The 21,657-nt window shown below is 43.2% G+C and overlaps 1 protein-coding gene across 3 annotated transcripts in view; it reads left to right on the forward strand.

The window, feature by feature from the left end:
• The window catches only part of peak1 (pseudopodium-enriched atypical kinase 1), a 67,336-nt gene extending 46,691 nt beyond the window's left edge, over window positions 1-20,645 (forward strand). For all 3 annotated transcript variants that reach the window (XM_083546094.1, XM_083546093.1, XM_083546095.1), the window contains 4 exons: window positions 4,349-7,843; window positions 10,619-10,851; window positions 12,989-13,698; window positions 14,483-20,645. In XM_083546094.1, the coding sequence (XP_083402220.1) occupies window positions 4,485-7,843; window positions 10,619-10,851; window positions 12,989-13,698; window positions 14,483-15,613 (5,433 nt within the window). In that variant the 5' untranslated portion in view covers window positions 4,349-4,484 and the 3' untranslated portion in view covers window positions 15,614-20,645. The remainder of the gene's footprint in view (window positions 1-4,348; window positions 7,844-10,618; window positions 10,852-12,988; window positions 13,699-14,482) is intronic.
• Window positions 20,646-21,657: the final 1,012 nt, after the last annotated feature.

The following is a 21,657-nucleotide window of genomic DNA, read 5'->3' on the forward strand; positions in this document are numbered from 1 at the left end:
ATCAGATGATGAGACATTTGGATGCCTGTGAGATTTTATTTCATGGCCTTGTCTACGTCTATTTTCAGAGCAGTGCTCAATAATGCATGACTCATTCCTCCAAACAGAGCTGAGTGCATATGGAGCCGAGGAACACGCTGACTGTTCTTTTTAGAAAAATGTCAATAAATGATTAGCATAGATAGAATGTTTTACAGTCTCACTCTACGATTATAATAAATAAATGACACACACTGGGCCGGTGAATGAGAGGAAGTTCTGTGAAGTCCAAAAGTGAGCTTGTGATTTGTTGTAACACATTAATACATATATAATAATCATTAATATCGATTAAAACAGTGATAATGCGACTTATTCATGTTTCTTTTTGTTATGATTTAAATAAATGAGACAATTATGTGGCATGAATTGGTGTTAGTGTTCCTTCTATGCAGAAAGTTTAAGCAGCGGACACTAATAAAGGTGTTGACGTGATTTCACGTACAGTACGGTACAGTAATGTCATGTTCCCCGCCGTGTCCGAGATTCACATCAGTGCAACACATTTTGCGAAAGGCCTGTGTGTCTACTATTATCTTTTTTCTTGTTCTTTTGTTTTGCTGGAGCTCCTCCTGACTCTTCTTCCATTTCAAACACTGATCGATGTTCTGCGTCTGCTACCTGTCTGGAGATCAGCAGTGCAGCTGGGTTGTGGGTTGCCAGGTTGTGGTTACAAATGGGTTGAAATTTGTTTGTTGTGTCCATTGTGTGAGCTGAATTCGTTTTATACGAGCAACTGGACATCCTTAATAATAAAATAAATAAAATATCTCTGTGATTATTCATAAAAGGAGGTTTGGGCCATACAAATTACAGGAGTTTCACAAGAGCAATAACAAAACAGGAGGGGAAGAAGGGGGGGGGGGGGGTGAAATACGGGAGACTCCCAAGAAAAACGCGAGTGTTGACAGGTATGGAGTAGTGTGTTATGAGTTGTTCTTCATCTGGGGTTGTATTTTTTTAAGACCTGATGAGGACCAGATGAGTTTTATGTTCCGATGCATAAACCATAGAAAACAAAAAAGGTGTACTTTCTTTTTCACATGACTGTATATAAAGAGTAGTTTTGTCTGGTGACTCTAAAGACCCCACTGTCCGCACACGCGTACACACGCGCGTACGCACGCGCACACACACACACACACACACACACACACACACACGAGTACACATACACACACGCGTACATTAATGTACACACACGCGTACACACACGAGTACACGCGTACACACGCGTACACACACGAATACACACACACGCGTACACACACACGTACACACACGCGTACACACGCGTACACAGAAGTCTCTCTCTAAGATTTGCTTATTATTATTTGATTATTTAATAAAATAAATGTAATGTGACTATTAGCACTACTTTCTCTGAGTGATTTGGAGCAGCAGAATTTTCAGTCTAATGACGCGAATATAAAATAACTAACACAAACAAACCTTGCAGTCAGTTTCCATCTTCAACCTGAGAACGTTCTCACCATTATGATAAAGAAGACAGATTCTCAGTATTGCCTCAGTTTAGAGCTGCCAAGTAAATATCTCTCAATCTTCCTCTCTCTGTCTTGCTCTCGCTTTATTACTCTCTAAACTAAAGGTCTGTGTGAGAGCTCATCAGTGTGAGAGCTCATCAGTGTGAGAGCTCATCAGTGTCGCCCATCAAAGCAGAACATTTACATCTGACACATAGAGATAAAGCCCAAGAAAGAGAAACAGCTTGAAACTGCTGTAGGTGACGGAGGAGAGGAGTGAGGAGAGGAAGAGAGGAGTGAGGAAGAGAGGAGTGAGGAGAGGAAGAGAGGAGTGAGGAAGAGAGGAGTGAGGAGAGGAAGAGAGGAGTGAGGAGAAGATAAGAAATGCAGAGAAAATAGGAAAGGAGAGATGATGAGAAGATAATAAAGTGTATAAAAGCGAGAGGAGAAAAAAGGAGAGATAAGGAAAGAGATGAGAAAAGATGTGCTACTGTCTGAAGGATACTTCCTTTTGTTTCAGACATTGTGATGTTTCCTGTAGGTGGACTTCCAGGATCAGAGTTCAGTCCACTCTGACACACACACACACACACACACACTGCAGATTTATTGGCACTTTAGTAAAAATGGTTGATTGACTGTAAGTAAATAATAATTGAGTATAAACCCTGAAGGAGACGGAACAGGGATCTGAAACACCTTCTGATGAGTCGTTTATGGTTTAACAGGAATCTGTTCTCTTTACTGTACAATGATTCAGCTTTCCTCAGTCTGCATTCATTCTGATTTCTCACGTATCCAGATGTGACTCTGATCACATCATGTCTCATGTCTCATGTCTTTGTGCAGTAGGTAATCCCAGGCACTCTTAATAAGATGTTTTTTAGTTGAAAAACCTTTGCGATGATAAATAATTGACTCCTTTATACGAGCGTTTATTGACACTATATTGGGACGTTTTAAAACGAGCGTTTATGTACCCAATTTATATAAATGTATACAAAGATAATTAGAAAATATGGGCAAAGTTTTGTGAACTCATGACTGAGGCTGCAACAACTCATCAATCAAATGAATAATAATCGATAATGAAATTTGTTGTCAATAATGCCATGATTGTTTATTTGGGATGCTCAAGTTACGGGTTCGCTTGACCATGAGAACTCAGCTGTGTTGGAAGTGGAGGAGAGTACAGGGTCAGCAGGGAAAAGTCTGCGTCCAGGTCATCCAAGGCAACGAGAGCATTTTATATTAAACACAACAAAGAAGACTGTAACCTGTAAACTTCTCAAAATGTCAAACTCGCTCAAATCTTTACGCCCACACATTTTTTTCTGCTTCTAACACCAACTTTGAGGATTAAAAGTTCACCTGCTGCCAAATAAATAAATCCACCCACTAACAGGTGCCATGATGGAGAGAGAGTCAGTGTTACTCACTTCACCACTTATTGGTCATAAAGTTCTGGCTGATCGGTGTAGAATTTATCATTGAAAATATTAAGGCACTGGTATGCAAGGCTAAAGAAGCGTGTACCCATGCACCCAAGGCTGCTCCATGATTAGCATTTACATACTTGCCTTTGCACCTTTTCCACATCTGGAAGATTGAATGCTCCATCTGCTAGACGGTAGCATTCCAGTAAAATGGTGGCAATTCCATGTGGCATCAGAGCTTTCATTTTCGAAGGTAACTGTCTAGAAAGGAAGGCAAGCAATGTCAGATAAACCTCAAACCTGGGAATTTATTATGCTATAGGCATAAGGTCAGGTGTAATGCTAATCCTACAGTAAACACCGATTTGGTCAAATGATGTTCTGTTTCTTTGAAGTTTTTATTCAAACTACCTGCTGTTTTTAGCTTCTCTAAATGAGGTTAACTGGAGGTGGGCCTGGGTCATGTGTGAGTTCCTGCAGGTCGAGCTGGGGCTGAAAAACTACATGCAAGCGATCTTATCCGAGTGCTAAATATAGAGCGGAAAAATGCTTGACGGTTTCTCTCTCTCTCTCTCTCTTTCTCTCTCTCTCTCTCTCGCCCTCCCTCCCATATTTTTCTCTTACTGTGTGTGAATGCAGAATAGAGTGTACATTTTATCCACCGTATCTTTTTGTTAAAGAAACACACACACATAGGTACATTATTTTCTTGTCAGGTTTCTTTGTGATATTCAGTTAAAATATGGTCATTTGAATCAAATATCCAAGCATCAGGCACACTGCACCCCCTGCTGGAATCTATCAAAAAATGCAAGTTTAGATATTAGAGCAGTTTTGGTAATTACCTTCTAGTGGTCGACCGATTAATCAGTTTTGCACCAATCGTTGATTTCTGAAATCCATACCGATAGATCTTCTCATTTCTGGTCCGCTCATTGACACCACGTGCTGTTTCTTTTTTTACCAGTGAGACTGAGCGGTGCTCCGAGAGCACTATATTATATTTATTATTTACAATGTAATAATTATAGAATTATATTTATTAATTAATACATTTGTATTTATTTTCCTCAGCACATTTTCATTATACAGTACTGTTTTTTTTTGTTTTGTTTTTTAATAAGTTCAGTTCTATTTTACATGGAGTGTGTGTGTGTGTGTGTGTGTGTGTGTGTGTGTGTGTGTGTGTGTGTGTGTGTGTGTGTTTTTTATCCAGTATTCATTTTAAAAGATTAAAACAATCGGTTGAGTTTCCAACTTCGGTATCTGTAAAATCCACTGTCGGTTGACCTGTAATACCTGCACTATCATAAATCATAAAATGATACCAGGATAAATATTGCAATAGTAATGAATAGCACCTAACCCATAAATATATTTGTTTTTCAGGTGGATTTGTCAGTAAGTAACAGTTGCTATACTGCCTCTGGACTGTAGCAGCGGTGAGCAGCAGTGGTGCGGCAGCTGTGCCATGTGATGGAGCGATTTCCTGTCCACTGAGTGTGCTGCTGTCAGCACTGCAGACATGTCTGCTTGCAACACCTTTACTGAACACGTGTGGAAGCCAGGCGAGTGCAAGAACTGCTTCAAGCCCAAGAGTCTGCACTGCCTACCTGAGGGGAGTCCACTCAAGTATCCCCCTGAACAAGTTCTCAGCCAACACAGTCACACGTCTCCAGGTGGCACAAATACCATTAACCACCCATCACCCACAGGTGTCAGGGCTATTACAAACGCTAACCTTGCTAGCAACCCTCAGAGAAGCAGCAGTTCTTCCCGTTCGGGCCAGTTTCGCCCTCCTGTAGCAAAAAAGCCTACAATTGCTGTAAAGCCTACCATGATGCTCCCATGCTCCGGAATTGGCCTAGATTTAGAAGGAAATGCTCAAAAACTGGTCGAGGGGGCAGAGTCTGGAAAAGCTTCAGCGTTTACCATTTGGAATCACAATAGCTTTAACAGGAAGAGGCCCACAGAACCAAACAACAATGAGAGAAATGATGAAAGGGTAGAGATGGGGGGATTTGCCTCGTTCTGCCCACCGAGCAGTAACAATAACAGTGGCCTAACTGATGTGTTAAAGGAGATTGCAGGTTTGGACTCGGATCTTAGCTCCAATAGGGACGACTTCTTGGGCCGGATCAGCTGTTCATATAGGCGCTCATTGGAGAGAGGCTTGCCTGCAGCCAGCTGTCTGGCCTTGGGTCATAGCAGTAGTGCAAATAAACATGTCTCTTTGAGCAACAGCGCTGAGATTATCAGTTCCGAAGGGGGGCGCTTCTGCTACCCAGAATTTTCTGTTGATGGAGAGGAGGATGAAGAATATGAAGAGGAAAGTGAGAGTGATGACGGTGAGCATGAGAGCTGGGATGAGAGTGATGAAGAGCTTTTAGCTATGGAGATCCGGATGAGGGGCCAGCCACGCTTTGCTAATTTTCGTGCTGCAACACTTTCTCCAGTTCCCTTTGCAGCTGGTAAGAAGTGGAACACTGTACCTCTGCGGAACCGCTCCCTGCAACGGATCTGTGCTGTCGACTACGACGGCTATGATGATATTCTAAATAGTTACCCTTCCATGGTCTCCAGTGGAGCACCCAGCCTGCTTCCATATGGCTCCAACCCCCAGGGCAGTGGTTTCCTGTCTAATTCAGAATCTATCACCTCACCAGAATCGTCGTCATCTCTGCCTGAAGACTCCTGCACCTCCAGCAGTGGAAGCAGTGTTTCTCGCAACCAGCCTAACGGGTTACACCCCATTCCGTTTAGTAGAGACTCTGCAGTACATCAAGATCCAGTGGGCCGAGCATTTAGCTCACCTAAAGCCACTGAGACGCACAAAGCTGTATTGGCGATCAGATTACAGGATCAAGACATCAATCAGAGAGAAGGCGGCCCTCTTCCACAGGCCCTCCCTGGCCAGCCAATCACGATCAGCTTTAGCCCAACAGAGGAACAGCCTAAACCTTACAGAGTAGTAAGTTTGGAAAAAACTCCCATCTGTAAGCCTTACACTGTGGTTGATGTATCAGCATCTATGGCCAGCACTGAGGAACAAACTACTGAGAGCACTGCTAAGCCTAAATGCCCATCAACATCACTGGGTCCTCCACCCTACCCAGGAGCCTCAAAAAACATCCCCCTCTCAGCCTCTCCTTTCTCTCCAAAATCACCTGTATCACCCAAAACTCCCCTTTCACCCAAGTCTTCAGCAGTATCTCCAACCACTCCAATATCTCCATTGAATTCGGTTTCTCAATCAGTCCCAGTCTCTTTAAGTACTGCCTTGGCCAATGCTGCTACATCTAGCCCGTCCTGTAAGAAGCCTGGGAACGTTCGTTATCAGGAGGTGTGGACGTCTAGCACTAGCCCTCGGCAAAAGCTCCCCAAAGTAGAGTTGCTTAGCGGGACGCCCTCGGGATCATCAGTCCCTCCCAGACACGTTAACCATAAATCAGCTCCCACCTCCCCGGTTGCTGGTATCTCCTCTTCACGCACCATACCTGTGAAGTCACCTAATTTGTCAGAGATCAAATTCAACAGCTACAACAATGCTGGCATGCCTCCTTTCCCAATCATCATCAGAGATGAACCCACGTATGCACGTAGTTCCAAGAATGCAGTAAAAGTTCCCATTGTGATTAACCCAAGTGCATATGATAATCTGGCGGTGTATAAAAGCTTTCTGGGTGTATGTGGTGAGCTGCCGCAGGCCAAACCAGGAACAGGAGGTCGAGTAGCCAGCCACACGTATGAGGAAATCGGCAACTCTGAGAATGCTCAGGCCTCACCAACAGAGCACAAGCTCAAAAAACTTGTCTCGACTGACACCACGGAAGAGAGGGACACCACAAGAGCAGGAGCTCACAGTGACAAAGGCAAAAATACTCCAGAGTGTAGTCCATCAGCCAACATTTCCGTTACTGTTTCGAGCCCTAGAACAAATATTGTTCCAACTCTTAGCACTGTGTCTAGCAGTCTGACAAAAAGCAGCTCTGTTAAACTCAACAGTAGCTCTAACACCGGTGATGACTTACCTGCATCAGGCAGCAGTGAGGGCCAGATCTCCTCTAGCACTGGGTCAGGGCACAGGGAGAAGGCCAGCAAGGTGCTGTCTCAGATAGTAGCCTCAATCCAGCCACCCCAATCTCCTCCAGACTCGCCTTCTGCTCACAGCAAAACCTGCAGCTTTGAGGAGCTCTACTCTCTTCCCCCTGATGCAACTAAGGGTACTCTCAGCAGACCCAAATCTCTCCACTGCCCTCCAGACAGCAGCCTGTCCAAATCGCACATGCCATCCAAGCTCTTGCCAAAGTCCCAGAGTGCCTCAGCAGCCGAGGCTTGCACTAGTCCAAAATCTGAACCCAGTGCCCCCTTCCCTCCACCCAGATCCACCTCTTCCCCATACCATGCCAGCAACCTGCTTCAGAGGCACTTCAGCAACTGGACCAGACCCACAGGCTCCAGGCCGAGTGACGGGGATGTTAGCCCCGGGGTAGAAGGCAGACGTTCTGCTGACAGTAACAGGCCTAAGCGTTGGATCTCCTTCAAGAGCTTCTTTCGTCGGCGAAAAGATGAGGAAGAACAAAAAGAGAAAGCGGAGAAAGAGAAAGAAAAAGGAAAGCTTGTGGGCTTGGATGGTACTGTTATCACCATGCTACCTCCTCCTCCCCTCCAGAGGCAGCATTGGTTTTCTGAGTCAAAAACCGATGATCCCAACCAGAAACCCACCATTATATTCACCTATAAGCCAGACAGTGGGGCAGGAGGCGATGGGGAGGCAGAACTCAGGGTGGAGGAATGTAATGCAGGGGCAACTGGAGTGCTGTCATACAACCAACCAGGCCCACCCAAGAGCAGAGCCAGCCTTTTGATCAGCAAAGTGATGAGGTAAGTGCTTTCTATTATGGATGTGTAGCGCATCTACTGATAATTATATATATAAAAAAGTGAACATTGTCTCAAAGCAGCTTTATAGAGATAAAACGGTTATAATAGATTGTATAAGTTTGTTCTTTACCATTGTGGGTTTGTCCCCAATGAGCAAGCGATGGCATGAGGAAAGAAACCTTGAGAGGAAGCAGACTCCAAAGGGAACTCGTCTTCATCTGGGTGGCGCTGAATGTGCATTCATTACAGTTCCATCATTGTTTAAAAGTGCACCTGTGGTCCTGAGCACATTGTAGTAGACTGTTGATATTAATTACAGTCTGAAACAATCCTCAAAGTTCTTGAGTTGCTCAGTAACTTTAGCGATCTTTGGGTTGTTGATGTGGAACCATCTCCTGCTGTACAGAGTGGTTTTTATTTAAAGAGAACTCAAACTAGAGGGAGGGCATGAGGATGAATCAAGCAGATCAGAGAGAGGAGAGGGACAGGCGGACTAGTCACTGGTACCCGAGGAACTTTTTTAACTCGAGAGGGAAAGTGAAGAGAGGTGACAGGGTTTCTTAGGCCAGGTTTATGCTTGTTGTTAATTTTGAGTATACATTAAAATGGTGGCCATTTGGTGCAAATCATGGTGTAAACAAAGAGGCATTTTAACATCTTATCCCTTCCAAGGTCCCTGTGAGACTTTTTTTCTTTTATTAAACCCATTTTGCCTGACTTTCCTACATCATGTATATTATTCAATGCTTTTACATACAAGGTCGCAGTACTGTTTTGTGTCTCTGAGCAACATGATGGTGTTTTCGTTCCTGAATGAATCACTTATTTAAATGATTCGTTTCAACCGCAATGACTCACTTATTGACAGCGACTTACTGGTGGTTTTAATTTCACATTTAAAGTTTCTTCATTCTTTTTTTTTTTTTTTTTTTTTTTTTTATAATCTTGGTAGCAGAGCTGAAGATGTTGAGATGTTCGTTGTAAGTGATGACGATGGACAGGATTAGAAATGAGTTTATTAGAGGGACAGCGCATGTAGGACGTTTTGGAGACAAGGTGAGGGAGGTGAGATTGAGATGGTTTGGACATGTGCAGAGGAGGGACATGGGGTATATCAGTAGGAGAATGCTGAGGATGGAGACACCAGGAAGGAGGAAAAGAGGAAGAACGAGGAGGAGGTTTATTGATGTAGTGAGGGAACACATGCAGGTCAAGGTTTTATGTATAAAATATCAAAACATTATAAATGCATTTGTAACTGCAGGTTTAAGCATCGCATGTCCCTCTGAACTGCATTAAACAGTGTTTAAATGCATGTAAATACCACTTCAGTTGCAGCTTCTGTTTCCTCTGCATTAAAGAGTTTGATGGTGCTGATATCATTTGTTTGGTAGCAGGTAATTTCTGCTGCTTGTGTTTGAGTGAATTCTAAACAAAGCCTAGCAGTGATTGCAGGAAGGTACTATGTGTTGCCCCATGAGAATCTATGGATATATTTTTCCTCACGAGGCTTTCTATGTAAGTTTAAGAACTTAAGCCTAGTTTTGAAACGATACACTTCAGCGGAGTCTTTGCTAATCCACAGACAGGGGCTGCTATAAGAGCATGTCTCCCAGGTAAAGGAAGTGTTAATCATTCTGCCCTTTGTGAGCACAGAGCACAGGGTGTGTCAAGAGGCATGCCGAGTATAGCTGCTAGCTAAAATACCTGAAAGTACAGAGAAAGAAAAGGCGGGAGGAAAGAAGGTTATCCACTGAGGAATTTTTATTTTTTTTCCTCCTTCGGGCCTGAAGGTGTGAGAGTTTTTAAGTAATGGGCAGCTGTGTGAGCGAGAACAGCAGGTAAGCGCCGTTCTCTGACTGGGGTGTTGGTTTATGGCTGTGTGTGTGTGTGCACTTGCCTCATTAGCCATGAAACTGCAAAGCGGTCATTGGTTCAGGCAACTCGAACAAGTTCTAACACTTTTTCTGGCTTCCAGAGATATGAGAACATGGAGCAGCTCACCATGTGTTTTTAGGGCGGTTACGGTTACTTTTAGTGTTTTATTTGTGCAAGTGATCTAAAAGAATCCAAGTTATCCTTCAGCAGATAATCCTTACATACTTACTTCTATTGCTTTGTGTTGTAAACAAAAAAGTCAAATTATATTCTATGCACACTTTTTTAAATGGATGCATCACATGATCAACTTTTATCTCGATGCAACTTGGTGATTCAATTGAACGATGTTTAATGCAAAATAGAAATAGTATGTAGTCATGTAGTTCAGCTCTGCCCTCTATTCCTCAGCTGAGTTCCTTCTTCAGAGCTTGTATTTTAAGTGGACATGTTTGATGAAGCATATAAGGCATCATTAGGCATCATGGGAGATCACACAGCGGGAACCTCGGAGTGTTTTTACAGCTGTGCCCACTGGCACTGTGACACAATACAAACTGTATTTAATAAGTACTAATAATAAACATCCTCCATTAAAAGTAATGACAGAAGGAGGCAGTAAAGTTTTCTTGCCTTTATCACCTTTTCACCCTATTAAAGAATAACAATCGTTCACATGTCACATGTTCATTACAGATCAGATCAAATTCCGACATGGTGACAGTGAAATGCTTATTATAACTATCCAACATGTGAATAGAAACAGAATCTAAAATGATATTTAGATGGAATACTTTGAGAACAGTAGGATGAAGCAGGTCTGATCTCATGCTCTACAAGGCAGAACAGACCGTTGTGCAGATGTTGAGGAGTTTGTATTTTCTCCATCTCCTGCAGTCAGATGCCTGTTCAGGGCCCGGAGACTGAACCTACTGCCATCGCCTCTTTGCCAGCCAAGCAGAAACTGCCGACCGTGAAGGAGCCGCCCGGCCTCTCGACACACCCCGTGCCCCGCCCCCTCTCGCCCAACATCAGTCTAGGAGAGCCAGAGGACGAGGAGGGCACACACACGCACTCTCACTCACACTCCACTGCCTCCAGCTCTTGTAGTGCAACATACACCAACTTAGGTAAGTAACATCCACCATACTGTATAAACTGCCATACAGTCTCACACACACACACACACACACACACACACACACACACACACACACACACACACACACACACACACACACGGCATTCAGAACAGCACAGTTCATGTAGGGTTTCTTAAGGATGTAGTCGTCACCTGCATGATTTACACTAAACTAATATTCATAGAAGGACCACTTTCAGGGAAAAGGAATTGAACGTCCAGGAGAGTTATTACAGCAGGACATGGTCATAAATCAAATGTACGCTTGAGTTGTTTTTTTTTTTAATTCGGATTGCCCAAAGGCCTGAATTTTCTATTCAAACACACAGAAATAAAAAAATACCCCGTCTCTAACCAACTCCAGTGAAAGTAAATATTACAGCTTAATCCAATTTGTACGTGAGATTTTTGTCTTTGTCATATTAATTTTTCTTTTTTTTTTTTTTTTAGATACAGTAAATTTGATTACATCATGTTTCTCGGTTGATTTCTGGAAGCACATCCTGCTCATTAGGTTATTGAAAGGTTTTATCTCCAGCCGAGACTGAACCTCCTGGCAAAGGCAACCAGGTTTCGGGCTGAGATATTCTGGTACTAAAGATCCAGCAATCTGCCATCAGTCTTCAAGCCCAAAGCATTAATGATTCACCTCCACGTTTTCCAGTCTGCTACTGTATCTCATTGTTCTCCTTGTAGGCAGTTCAGTTTCAATATCTTAAAAATATTGGATTTTTGTCTCGTCTGAACACAATGCATGATGGTTCTGATATTCAGTGCAGTTCAGTTGATTCCACTTGATTGTGCTCAATCGCACTTTAATTGTTTTTGTAGTGGTATAAAAAAGTTTCGATATTTGTTTGAGTTCCAAACTTCAAACCTCAGTTCAACCAGTTATGAAAGGTGCCAGTAATCCTGGAAGGATTCAAGAGGTATCACATTGTATTTTGGTGTATAAACGATACTGTTGTACAAATGCTATAACATCTCCAACTACTACCAAGTTGAAAGGGTTGAAGTGCAAAGCTGAAAGGACTACTTTAGGTTCAGAGGTACTTAAAGGGACTTCCTGTAAATGCACAAATCAATACTTATTTGTTGGAGTGTCTGTATCAGTGGACAGTTAATAGACAATCTGAGAAAATTCTGTCTCTGAACTTCAACTCATTTATTCAGTCTATTGAAATTAGAATTAGTATCTATTAAATGTCGTTGCATAAAGTGTTAGAATGTAGTTTACAAGGTGAAAGTAATTCAGTAGGTAAGACAGTGTGTTACCCCGAGGTAACACACTGTCTTAAAAAGGACGAAGCTGCAGCTGCATTTCCGTTGATTTTTCATTAATTGCAGTAGTTATTATTGAAAATCGCCAAATGAATCCCGTCAGATTGCTGTGTTTATTATGTGTTCATCTTTAACAGAATATATACAGTATATATACTCTGAAGCTTATAGAGTATGGTAGTGGAAAGATAGCTGTTTTGCTGAATTATGTAATTATGCCCCCTAATGGGTGAAGCCGAAAGAAAGTTTTAACTAGTTATTGTATTATTTGTAATTACCTATTTATAATTATTAACAAATGACAGTATACTACCCCATGCTGGGTCGGCTAGGCCATGTTTTGTTTTACGATATTGTCATCTCTGTCGTAATTTGGGGACTTCCTGTGTAATAATTCCTGCGTACTGTGTTTTCAATGCCTGAATAAACAGTGCCACACTTTGTGTTTTAGATTGAAGTGGTATTAAAGCTGTGTAGTGTCTTTTTAGAAAAAAACGAATGTGATAAAATTTAACCTCTTGTCATAAATAAATATGAGTAGAGAGTAGAGACCAAGCTCACTGTCACTCATAGTCTATGCTTATATAGATTAGTGACGGGTCGTTTATGAACAAGTCTTCTCGAATGTGACTCAGAAAAACAAGTCGTCTCAGAGTGATTTGTTCATTTTGAACGAGTCTTTAATGTGACTCAGAAGAACGAGTCATCTCGAAGAGTGATTCGTTCATTTTTCAATTATGCAGATCTTGGCTTGTTCAGAGTTGTCTTCATAAATGGTGAGTTTTCGCTGTGCATTTATTTAATAATTGTCATTGTCCCTCTCTGGCCCATTCCCCACTGTTCAGGTCAGTCAAGGGCCAGTTTGATTCCCGCAAAGCACCCCAGACACCCCAAGTCCGCTGATGATTCTCTCCATTCTGAATCGGAAGGATTCAACATGGGCCCCAAATCCACTCCGCCACCATTGCCGAAGAAAAACGTGCCACGCGCCAACACGGAGCCGTCAATGACCAGAGACCCAATGAACCGCCGGCCCCTGGGCGAGGCCAAGCCAGGTGGTGCCAGCTTGAGCGTGGCTAATCCACTCTATGACCTGGACTCGACCTGGGACACGGCGAGTCAGAGCTCCTCACTCAGCTCGGACGCCCGCCAGCTAGACGAGTCCGGAGACTCTCTGGAGAGGCCAGTGGCCGGGGGAAGCAGCCATTCTCGTTCAGCCAACAGCAGCACAGCCCTAGATCGGGAAAAGCTTGGCTGCCGCAGCACAGAGAGTCTCGCAGCCGGTAAATCGCACAGACTTGCTCTTTACCGAGGTCTAGACAGCTGGGAAGAGGTTGCAGGCCGAATCCGCAGTCTCCACGCCGACACGTTGTGCAAACTAGCCGGCCGCTGTGAAGACCGCTTTATGGCTGGACAAAAAGACCACTTGCGCTTTGGCACAGACAGCTGGTCCCACTTCCGACTGACCACGGGCAAGCCATGCTGTGAGGCAGAAGACGCCGTGTACTACACGGCCTCGTATGCCAAGGACCCGCTCATTAACTACGCTGTAAAGGTAGGGCTGTTATTTTTTCTCTCTCTCAGAGTTAAACTCTAGCGAAGTACTTCAGCCGATCCAGTTGAAAGAGTTTTTAATGCGCAGTCGGTAGACTGACAGGCAATTAGCATTCTTGAGTGTGGGTGAAACGAGCAGACTTTTGATGAGAGCGAGCGCTGGATTATTTGCATGAGAAAGCCGTATGTGTCGAAAGACATCAAAGACTGTTTATGATTTTCACTCGTGTAGATAAACACATCCTTTAGACCGAGTCACTTGGAAAAGTCCCAATTAAAAGCCTTCTGTGTCAAAGCGTTCTCCCGCCTCCACTCTGCACGGCACTCGCACACTATGTTTAAATAATTACTCTCAACGAACTTTAGGGAAACTTTTCCAGATACCATTTCGGGGGGGGAATTACATGAGATGTTTGTTTTCAGTGGATTTAATGGCAAGTGTAGCATCTTTTCTATTCAAAAGTTGTATAAAAGTATAAATAACAATGGTTACACAATAAATCACAATTCATCATGACATCTCAGGGAGTTTTTCCTTGCCACAGTCGCCACCGGCTCGCTTATTAGGGACAAACACACAATTATGAGGAACAAACCTATAATCACTGAACAACTTGTAAATAAAAATAGTGGCAATTGTGCAAATTGACAAGCGCAGACAAATATAGGTACAGAAGTTTTTGTGTTGGGCAGGAATCAAACCCGTGTCACCTGGTTGGAAGGCAGCTCTGCTCACCTCTATACCATTTGTTAAAGTTCACTTCTTCATCTCCTTTATTTCCCAGATCTGCAGGTACAAGGTAAAGGAGACACAGCAGCAGTTCTTCCACAGCCTGGCTGTTCGACAGAGCCTTTCTGTGCACTTCAACATCCAGCAGGACTGTGGCCACTTTCTTGCAGATGTGCCTGCCCGGCTATTGCCCTGGGAGAACGAGGAGTCCAGCAAAGATGAGAAGGATGAAAAGAGAGAGGAGGAGCGAACCCTGGAGCAGAAAAGCGGCGGGAGCAAAGAGTTGCTGTCTGAATGGAAGCGGCATGCCGTGAGAGGGCAAGGGAACTTAGCAGTGTCAGAGGATTTGGCGAGCCAAAGCGGGAAGTTGCGTAGCCGGGTGGTGGTAATCACACGTGAGGTCCCTTTCCAGACAGTGGCTGATTTTGTGCAGGACGGTGCAACAAGACATTCGCGCAACCCAGAGCTCTATGAGCGCCAGGTATGCCTGCTGCTGCTTCAGCTTTGCTCTGGCCTAGAGCACATGAAGCCGTACCACGTGTCACACTGTGACTTGCACCTGAAGAACCTTCTGCTTGTGCACTGCCAGCCAGGCGATCCATGCAACCTTGAACTTCCGGAGCCCAACAACAACACCACGTCCGCTTCCTCTGCTTGTCCAGCTCGCCTCATCATCAGCAACTTCTCTCAGGCCAAGCAGCAGAGCATCGTGCAGTACACTGAGGGGGATGAGTTCCAGCTCGGCCTTCTAATCTACGAGATGCTTCACCAACCCAATCCTCTGGTCGAGGCTCCCGGACCTAAAAAAAGGGAGCAACTGCCTCCACTCCCCACACGCTCCCTATACTCTCAGGGCCTGCAGCGCCTTGCAGGTCTTCTGCTCCACACCGACGAGTCGGAGCGCGTCGGTGTGGCCGAAGCGCGCGCTTGTCTGCAGTGTCTGCTCTGGGGGCCTCGCGATGACCTCCTGCGCAACACACCTCTTCCCATTCAGCGCCATGCCGCGCTGCAGAACTGGCTGGACTTGAAGCGTACGCTTATGATGATCAAATTCGCAGAGCGCTCGCTGGATGCTGGGCACAGCGCCAGAGGAGTCAGCCTGGAGGACTGGCTCTGCTGCAAGTACCTAGCCTTCGCCACCACCGAGTCCATAGACAGGGTCGTACGTGTTCTGCAGCAGCTTTGAACCTCCATGCTCGGCCCCCAGGTGTCCTCAGACTGCCAGTCAGCTTTCCAATCCCTGGCCGAGTGGCCCATGCACATTTTTGCTATAATTTCTCGTCAGTTAGGTTTAATTTTTTTATTTTGAGGAACTTGCAAGACATCTTTGTGCTTTATTAATTTGAGTTTGTGTTACTTAATTACTGAGTGATGAAGAATTTTAGATCAATGCTTTTTTTTTTTTGCAGTTGGATTCATTATTAGAGATTGTTATTATACTTTGTTTTTGTTTCACTGTATTGTTTTTATTATTATTGTTATTAATGTGACACCTTTTGCAGAAAGACTCACAGTTTGGCCTTCATTATAAAATGCTCCTGTTTACTCTAGCTGTTTGGGAGAGCACTGATCTGGCATCAGCAGCTCGTCTCCCTCGCTTTAGCTTTAAGGATTTCAGGTTTTTCAGCATGGGTCTTAGCGATTTCATATGATTACGAGGTGGTGTGAAAAGGTTTCAAGACTCACTCTGTTTACAAGAAAGTTTCTACATTTATTTACATTTCCGCACGATCACCTGTAAAATAGTCCCCTTGCACAGCAATACAGCGCTCCCAGCCTTCATCTGGAACGTGTCCTGGAAGTCTTCTTTTTGCAGCGCGTCAAGCACCTCCTGCGTTTAGTGTCAGCTCTTCATCTTTAGGAAGAGGGCTAAGTCCGCAGGAGCCAAATCTAGCGAGTAGGGTGGGTGCGGAAGTGAGATCATGTTGTCACGTGTGAGAGAAGCTCTGTGACAGGGTAACGCACGTGGTCAGGACAGCACCAGTTGCACAGCTCCCAATGTACACCAAACAATGTCTTTTCGCACACTGACCTATGAAGGTCGGTGCTTCCTGTGACTGTGCGTGCAGCCTTGTGCTGCCATCTGTTGGCTTGATACAAAATTAGTCTCGAAACTTTTGATACCACCTCGTACAGCGATAATGATAGCAGAATGATAGCATGTGGTGACAGTGGGCCGTTAAGCATGTAGGTTTCTAGGTTTCTGCGCTGTGTGGAAGCATACGGAGTACGTTATAGCACAGCTGAGATGGGAGCTAGATTCACCCGAGCTTCACGCTCATATTTTTAGCTCAAACTGTACCCTCTTTAGTCATGTAACTCACTCACAAGTCTGGTTTTCCCTTAATAGTTACAATTTACGATGAACTCCAAAGCAGACAGAGCGAGATATTTTTGTAACGCCACGATTTACCAAAGTGTAAGAGATGGTTGGCGTCTGCTTCGACGTTAACGCCGGTGAAATATTGATATTTTTTAAGAATTTGAATGCGCGCTTTCGCCCGAAGACAAAAGTCCTACGTTATTAAAGTGTCCTTACGCAAAGACGCACGGAAGAAGCAGCCGGAAAGATGCATCGGAGGGGGAGTTTCGGTTGAGCGTGCAGGTTTGAGGATCCGCAGCACTCTGTTCAGAGTTCCAGTTCTCATAACCCAGATGATGAGTGGAAATCCGATCAGACTCTAAGAATAATGGGTTCCGAACGGCATCCTTTTAGTTTTTGTACCTTTTTCGGATTTTATGTGCAATCAGTGTAAATGATCTGTTACATATGGAAGCAGTATTTAAATATAGTGTATGTGCTTTATATTACACAACATTCAGTCAGTACAGTTACTTCCTCTCGGCACATAATTAATGACGACGCCTTCCTCAAGGCACAGCTTCTTCTTTTTTTCTTTTTTTTTTTTCACTTTGAAACATAATTTCCATAATATTCACAAGCTTGGATGAGAAGCTGTGTGTGTGTGTGTGTGTGTGTGTGTGTGTGTGTGTGTGTGTGTGTGTGTGTGTGTGTGTTTGAGAGGGAAGTATGTTAGTGTGCACATTTAGCATTTTTATTACATTTTGTATTATTGTGTGTTTGTGTGTGTGTGTGTGTGTGTGTGTGTGTGTGTGTGTGCGTGCGCACTTAATTGGAATGGATATGGGCTGAGGAGGTGAGAATGTGAAGCTCTGAAGTCAGCAGCAAGTCCTATTTGTTCCTACACAGGCTCCAGCGATCGACCCCGTGGGCTCAGATGCAGTAAAGAGAAGAGAAAAGCCGTCTAAGGCATTAATTCCAAATCGCTTGAGTCTATTTTTTTTTTTTTTTTTTTTTTTTTACTTTTGCATGAGCATTGATAACTCTAGAGCAGTGTTTCTCAACCAGGGTTCTCCAGACTCGTTGTGGTCCATGGAATTGTTTCCAAAAAAAAAAACCAACGCATATTTACACTATATAGACTATATAGTTTGTGGCACCTGACCATAAGGTTGGTTTGTGCTTTTTGAACATCCCATTCCACATTTAGTCTCTGTTGTCTCCACTCTCCTGGGAAGACGTTCCTCTAGAATTCGGAATCTGCTCGTTGAGATGATTCAGCATTATGCGGGTTCACACTGTGAGATTGTTTTATACTCTTTTTTAATACTTAAATAATCCCAGTATCACACTGTAGGATCTCAGTTGTCATAATATCAGACTGTACGACAAAAAACCGACCTGCACTCCGTCGCTAATGGCAGCTAGCAGCAAACCAAAAACAATCCGTAGCCTTCATTTTCTTTATGCCTCGAGAATAAAAACGTCAAACAAACACTCCTTTTCTCTCCATTACTCAATACGTGTTCAATCGACTCGTTTCCACATTTTCCCTGAGGTGGTTTGAAGCTCTCGTGTTCGGCGCTAATCGCAAATTTTAGCCTCAGATTATACAAATTTTAGGATTTTCTACATTTAAACCAAATTGTGGCCAAAATCGCACAGTGTGAGACCCGTATTAAAGCTGTTAGTACAGTCAGGTTCAGATGTCGTTGAGAAGGTGAGGAGGTTCCTGGGGTGAGGTCAGTGTTCACATTCATCCCAAAGATGTTTAATTGGTTTTGGAGCTCAATAGCAGGAGATCTTCCACTCCAACCCATGTAAAGCAGATCTTCATGGAGCTGGATGTGTGACCAGGGGCATCATCACGCTGGAACTGGTTCAAGTCTCCCAGTTCAAGTGAAGGGAAAATGGAAAGTTCACACATCCGAAGACGTCCGATATAATTGTGTGTCTCCAATTTAGTGGTGATCGTGTTGTTATTAAGGGTTGCGTCAGCACAAATCACGTCGTTTTCAACATTTAAATGATCATTCAGAATGACGCTCGAGCCGAGTGTAACATTAGCAATAAAAAGGGAGAGTTTAGTGCCAGTGTGTTAAGTGAAGTGTGTGTCAGTGTATAGAAAATGTTCAAGCATGTTAATGTGACTTTCAGGCAGAATATTGTGTTACACTTGAACAGGGGCCCCCGAACGTTTTCTGTGAGGGCCACATCATTTCTGTATCGGGCCGGAGTGACTAGCAGTGTTATTGTGGAGATTTTATTATGATTTTAAACGTATTTATTTTGCCTCCTAATGCTGGATTAGTTTATTATTGTGACACGTGAGCATCACTGTTCAGGGGAAATATCGGCTATTAAAACAGCATTGTTACGTTATATATCATGACATTTTTTTCCATATTCATTACACATTGGAAGTTGTACTTATGCATATGTTTGGTGGGTGAATCTCACAATGTTATAACTGGGGTATGTTATAATTAGAGGTCGATCGGTAGTGGATTTTAAAGATATCATTAGCGAGGTTGGCTCGGACTCGCCGATAACCGTTTAATAATCAACCAACGAATATTGGATTTAAAAATAAAAACAGTACTAAATTATGAAAATTTGCATAAGGGAAATAAATATGAATATATTCATGAATAAATGATTAATAATAAATATCATGTAGCGCTCTCCGTGCAGCGCGCAGTCATACTGGTTAAAAAGAAACGGCACGCGATGTCAGTGATTCGCCTCTAGAGGCCGCTCTCGTAGTGACAATATTTTTTGTTGATAGCCGATAGTTCCATCGAACCACTATCAGTGCCTCGACCTCGATTAATAACGAAAGGGACTGAAAGCCGACTTTTATTATCAAATACAGAAATGATATGAGTAAAACATTTCAAATACGTCTCTGGCGTCGTTGAAATGTTGAAGCGTGGGGCGGAAGTTTGGGGACTCCTGCACTTGAGACTTGACGGTTTATGAATGTCAATATTATTATATCTATTGTGTGTGTGTGTGTGTGTGTGTGTGTGTGTGTGTGTGTGTGTGTGTGTGTGTGTGAGGAGAAGTGAGAATATGATTGAGGTCTGGGTTGAGAAGCACTACACTAGAGCACGCAGCGGAAACGAGGCGTGGCTCAGAGGGGCTCAGGGGTAATACTGATACTCGGGCAGCCTTAAATGATCAGTATGATCCAGTGATCAATGTAAAAACATCCAAAAGAACAGAACAACAGCCGAATGTGGAGGAAAACGAAAACACTTCAGTCATTGTGCTCCGTTTCACTAGCAAGCATCCTGAATCCTCTGTGTGTGTGTGTGTGTGTGTGTGTGTGTGTGTGTTGTGTGTGTGTGTGTGTGTTCTGTATGAGACCCCAGTTGCTGCTTGTTATTTGGCGTACTGGTGAGTGTTGGTGGGCCGCACTGGTGGCTGTCCCTCCATCATAGTGATTTTCTATAATAGTTTTCTAGAACAGTATCAGAACGGTACACACACACACGCACCACCACCGCACACTGTGTTCCAGAACCACTGTTCTGTCGAGACATCATCATTTGTGGGGTTTTTTGTTTGTTTGTTTAAACCAATGACACACACACACACACACACACACACAAGTGATTTGCTCACCATCACCTCTTCATCATTATCATGCTGGATAATATTCTGTTTTTTTATGACTTTTTTTTTGGTTGGATTTTCATCAGTGTGTTTCACAGTTGCTTATCAATGTACTTTAATGGCCAATGAATATATATATAAAAGTGCTCTACTGGCTTTATTTATATATATATATATATATACACTGTGTGTGTGTGTGTGTGTATATCTCATGACATTTGATGGCGTACAACCATTTCTTACTGTCTGAGTCTAATATTACCATCAGTAATAAAATGAGGAATATATGTTTTTATATTAGTGTGTGTGTGCGTTTGTGTGCGTCTCATTCCTCCAGTATAATCTCCCACACACTTCTCCAGATCAGTGATCTCAGCATTTCTCTGATCCTCTCCGAGTGCCATAAAGGTCATGCATGCATTTACAGTCTGGGTTTAAAGCGCTTCCCCACACACACACACACACACACACACACACACACACACACGCTGTGTCTGTTCAACAAATACACTGTACACATAAATCAGAGGTAATAAACTACATTTTTCTGTCTTTGGGGTGGACCCTTTATTTTGTACCGTATGTATATTTTTAACTAAAAATGTTCAAAGTCTTTGATGGATTTTCAGACACGTGCATGTTGCTTTTGTTTCTATTGGATTCCTTTCACGTTCTGGAATCTTCACTGAGGGTGAGGGAGTCTGATCACATCTTCTCTCCTGTTCTCCATCATACACAAGATCATATAAACATAAGGAACATGCGTCTCAAAAAGCGTAAACGTGGAGAATAAAAACCTCGACGTTTACGCTTTTTGAGACACATGTTCCTTATGTTTATATGATCTTGTGTATGATGGAGAACAGGAGAGAAGATGTGATCAGACACCGGAAATTATTGACCCTTTAACTTTATATTAAAGTGTGAAGGTTTAAGGTTCTCTGCGTTCACTACGTAACAACGTGACAAAATGTTCACACTATGGTTGCCTTTAAAACACTTTTTAACACATTTTGGCTAATAATGATTTCCTCTGTGGTCAGTTTCAAGGAATTAATATAATAAAATGATCAGTTCCAGGTTTTAGTTACTGTTTAAGATTTTCAGTGGGTCCAAAATTAACCTAATTGGTTTTTTTTTGTTGTTTAGTTTTTTTAGTTTTTCTGGTGGTGTTGATAAATCATTGCTTGAATTTTAATAAAAATCTTGCTGTGACCTTCTACAAGCTTCTCCCGATACTTCAGGTTGTTGGGCCTCCTCACTCCCATAAATGTTCTCTACAGAGTGTCTGTTTCCACTGGTGTGTG

The sequence above is a fragment of the Silurus aristotelis genome, assembly GCF_946808225.1.
Source record: "Silurus aristotelis genome assembly, chromosome: 7".
NCBI lineage: Eukaryota > Metazoa > Chordata > Actinopteri > Siluriformes > Siluridae > Silurus > Silurus aristotelis.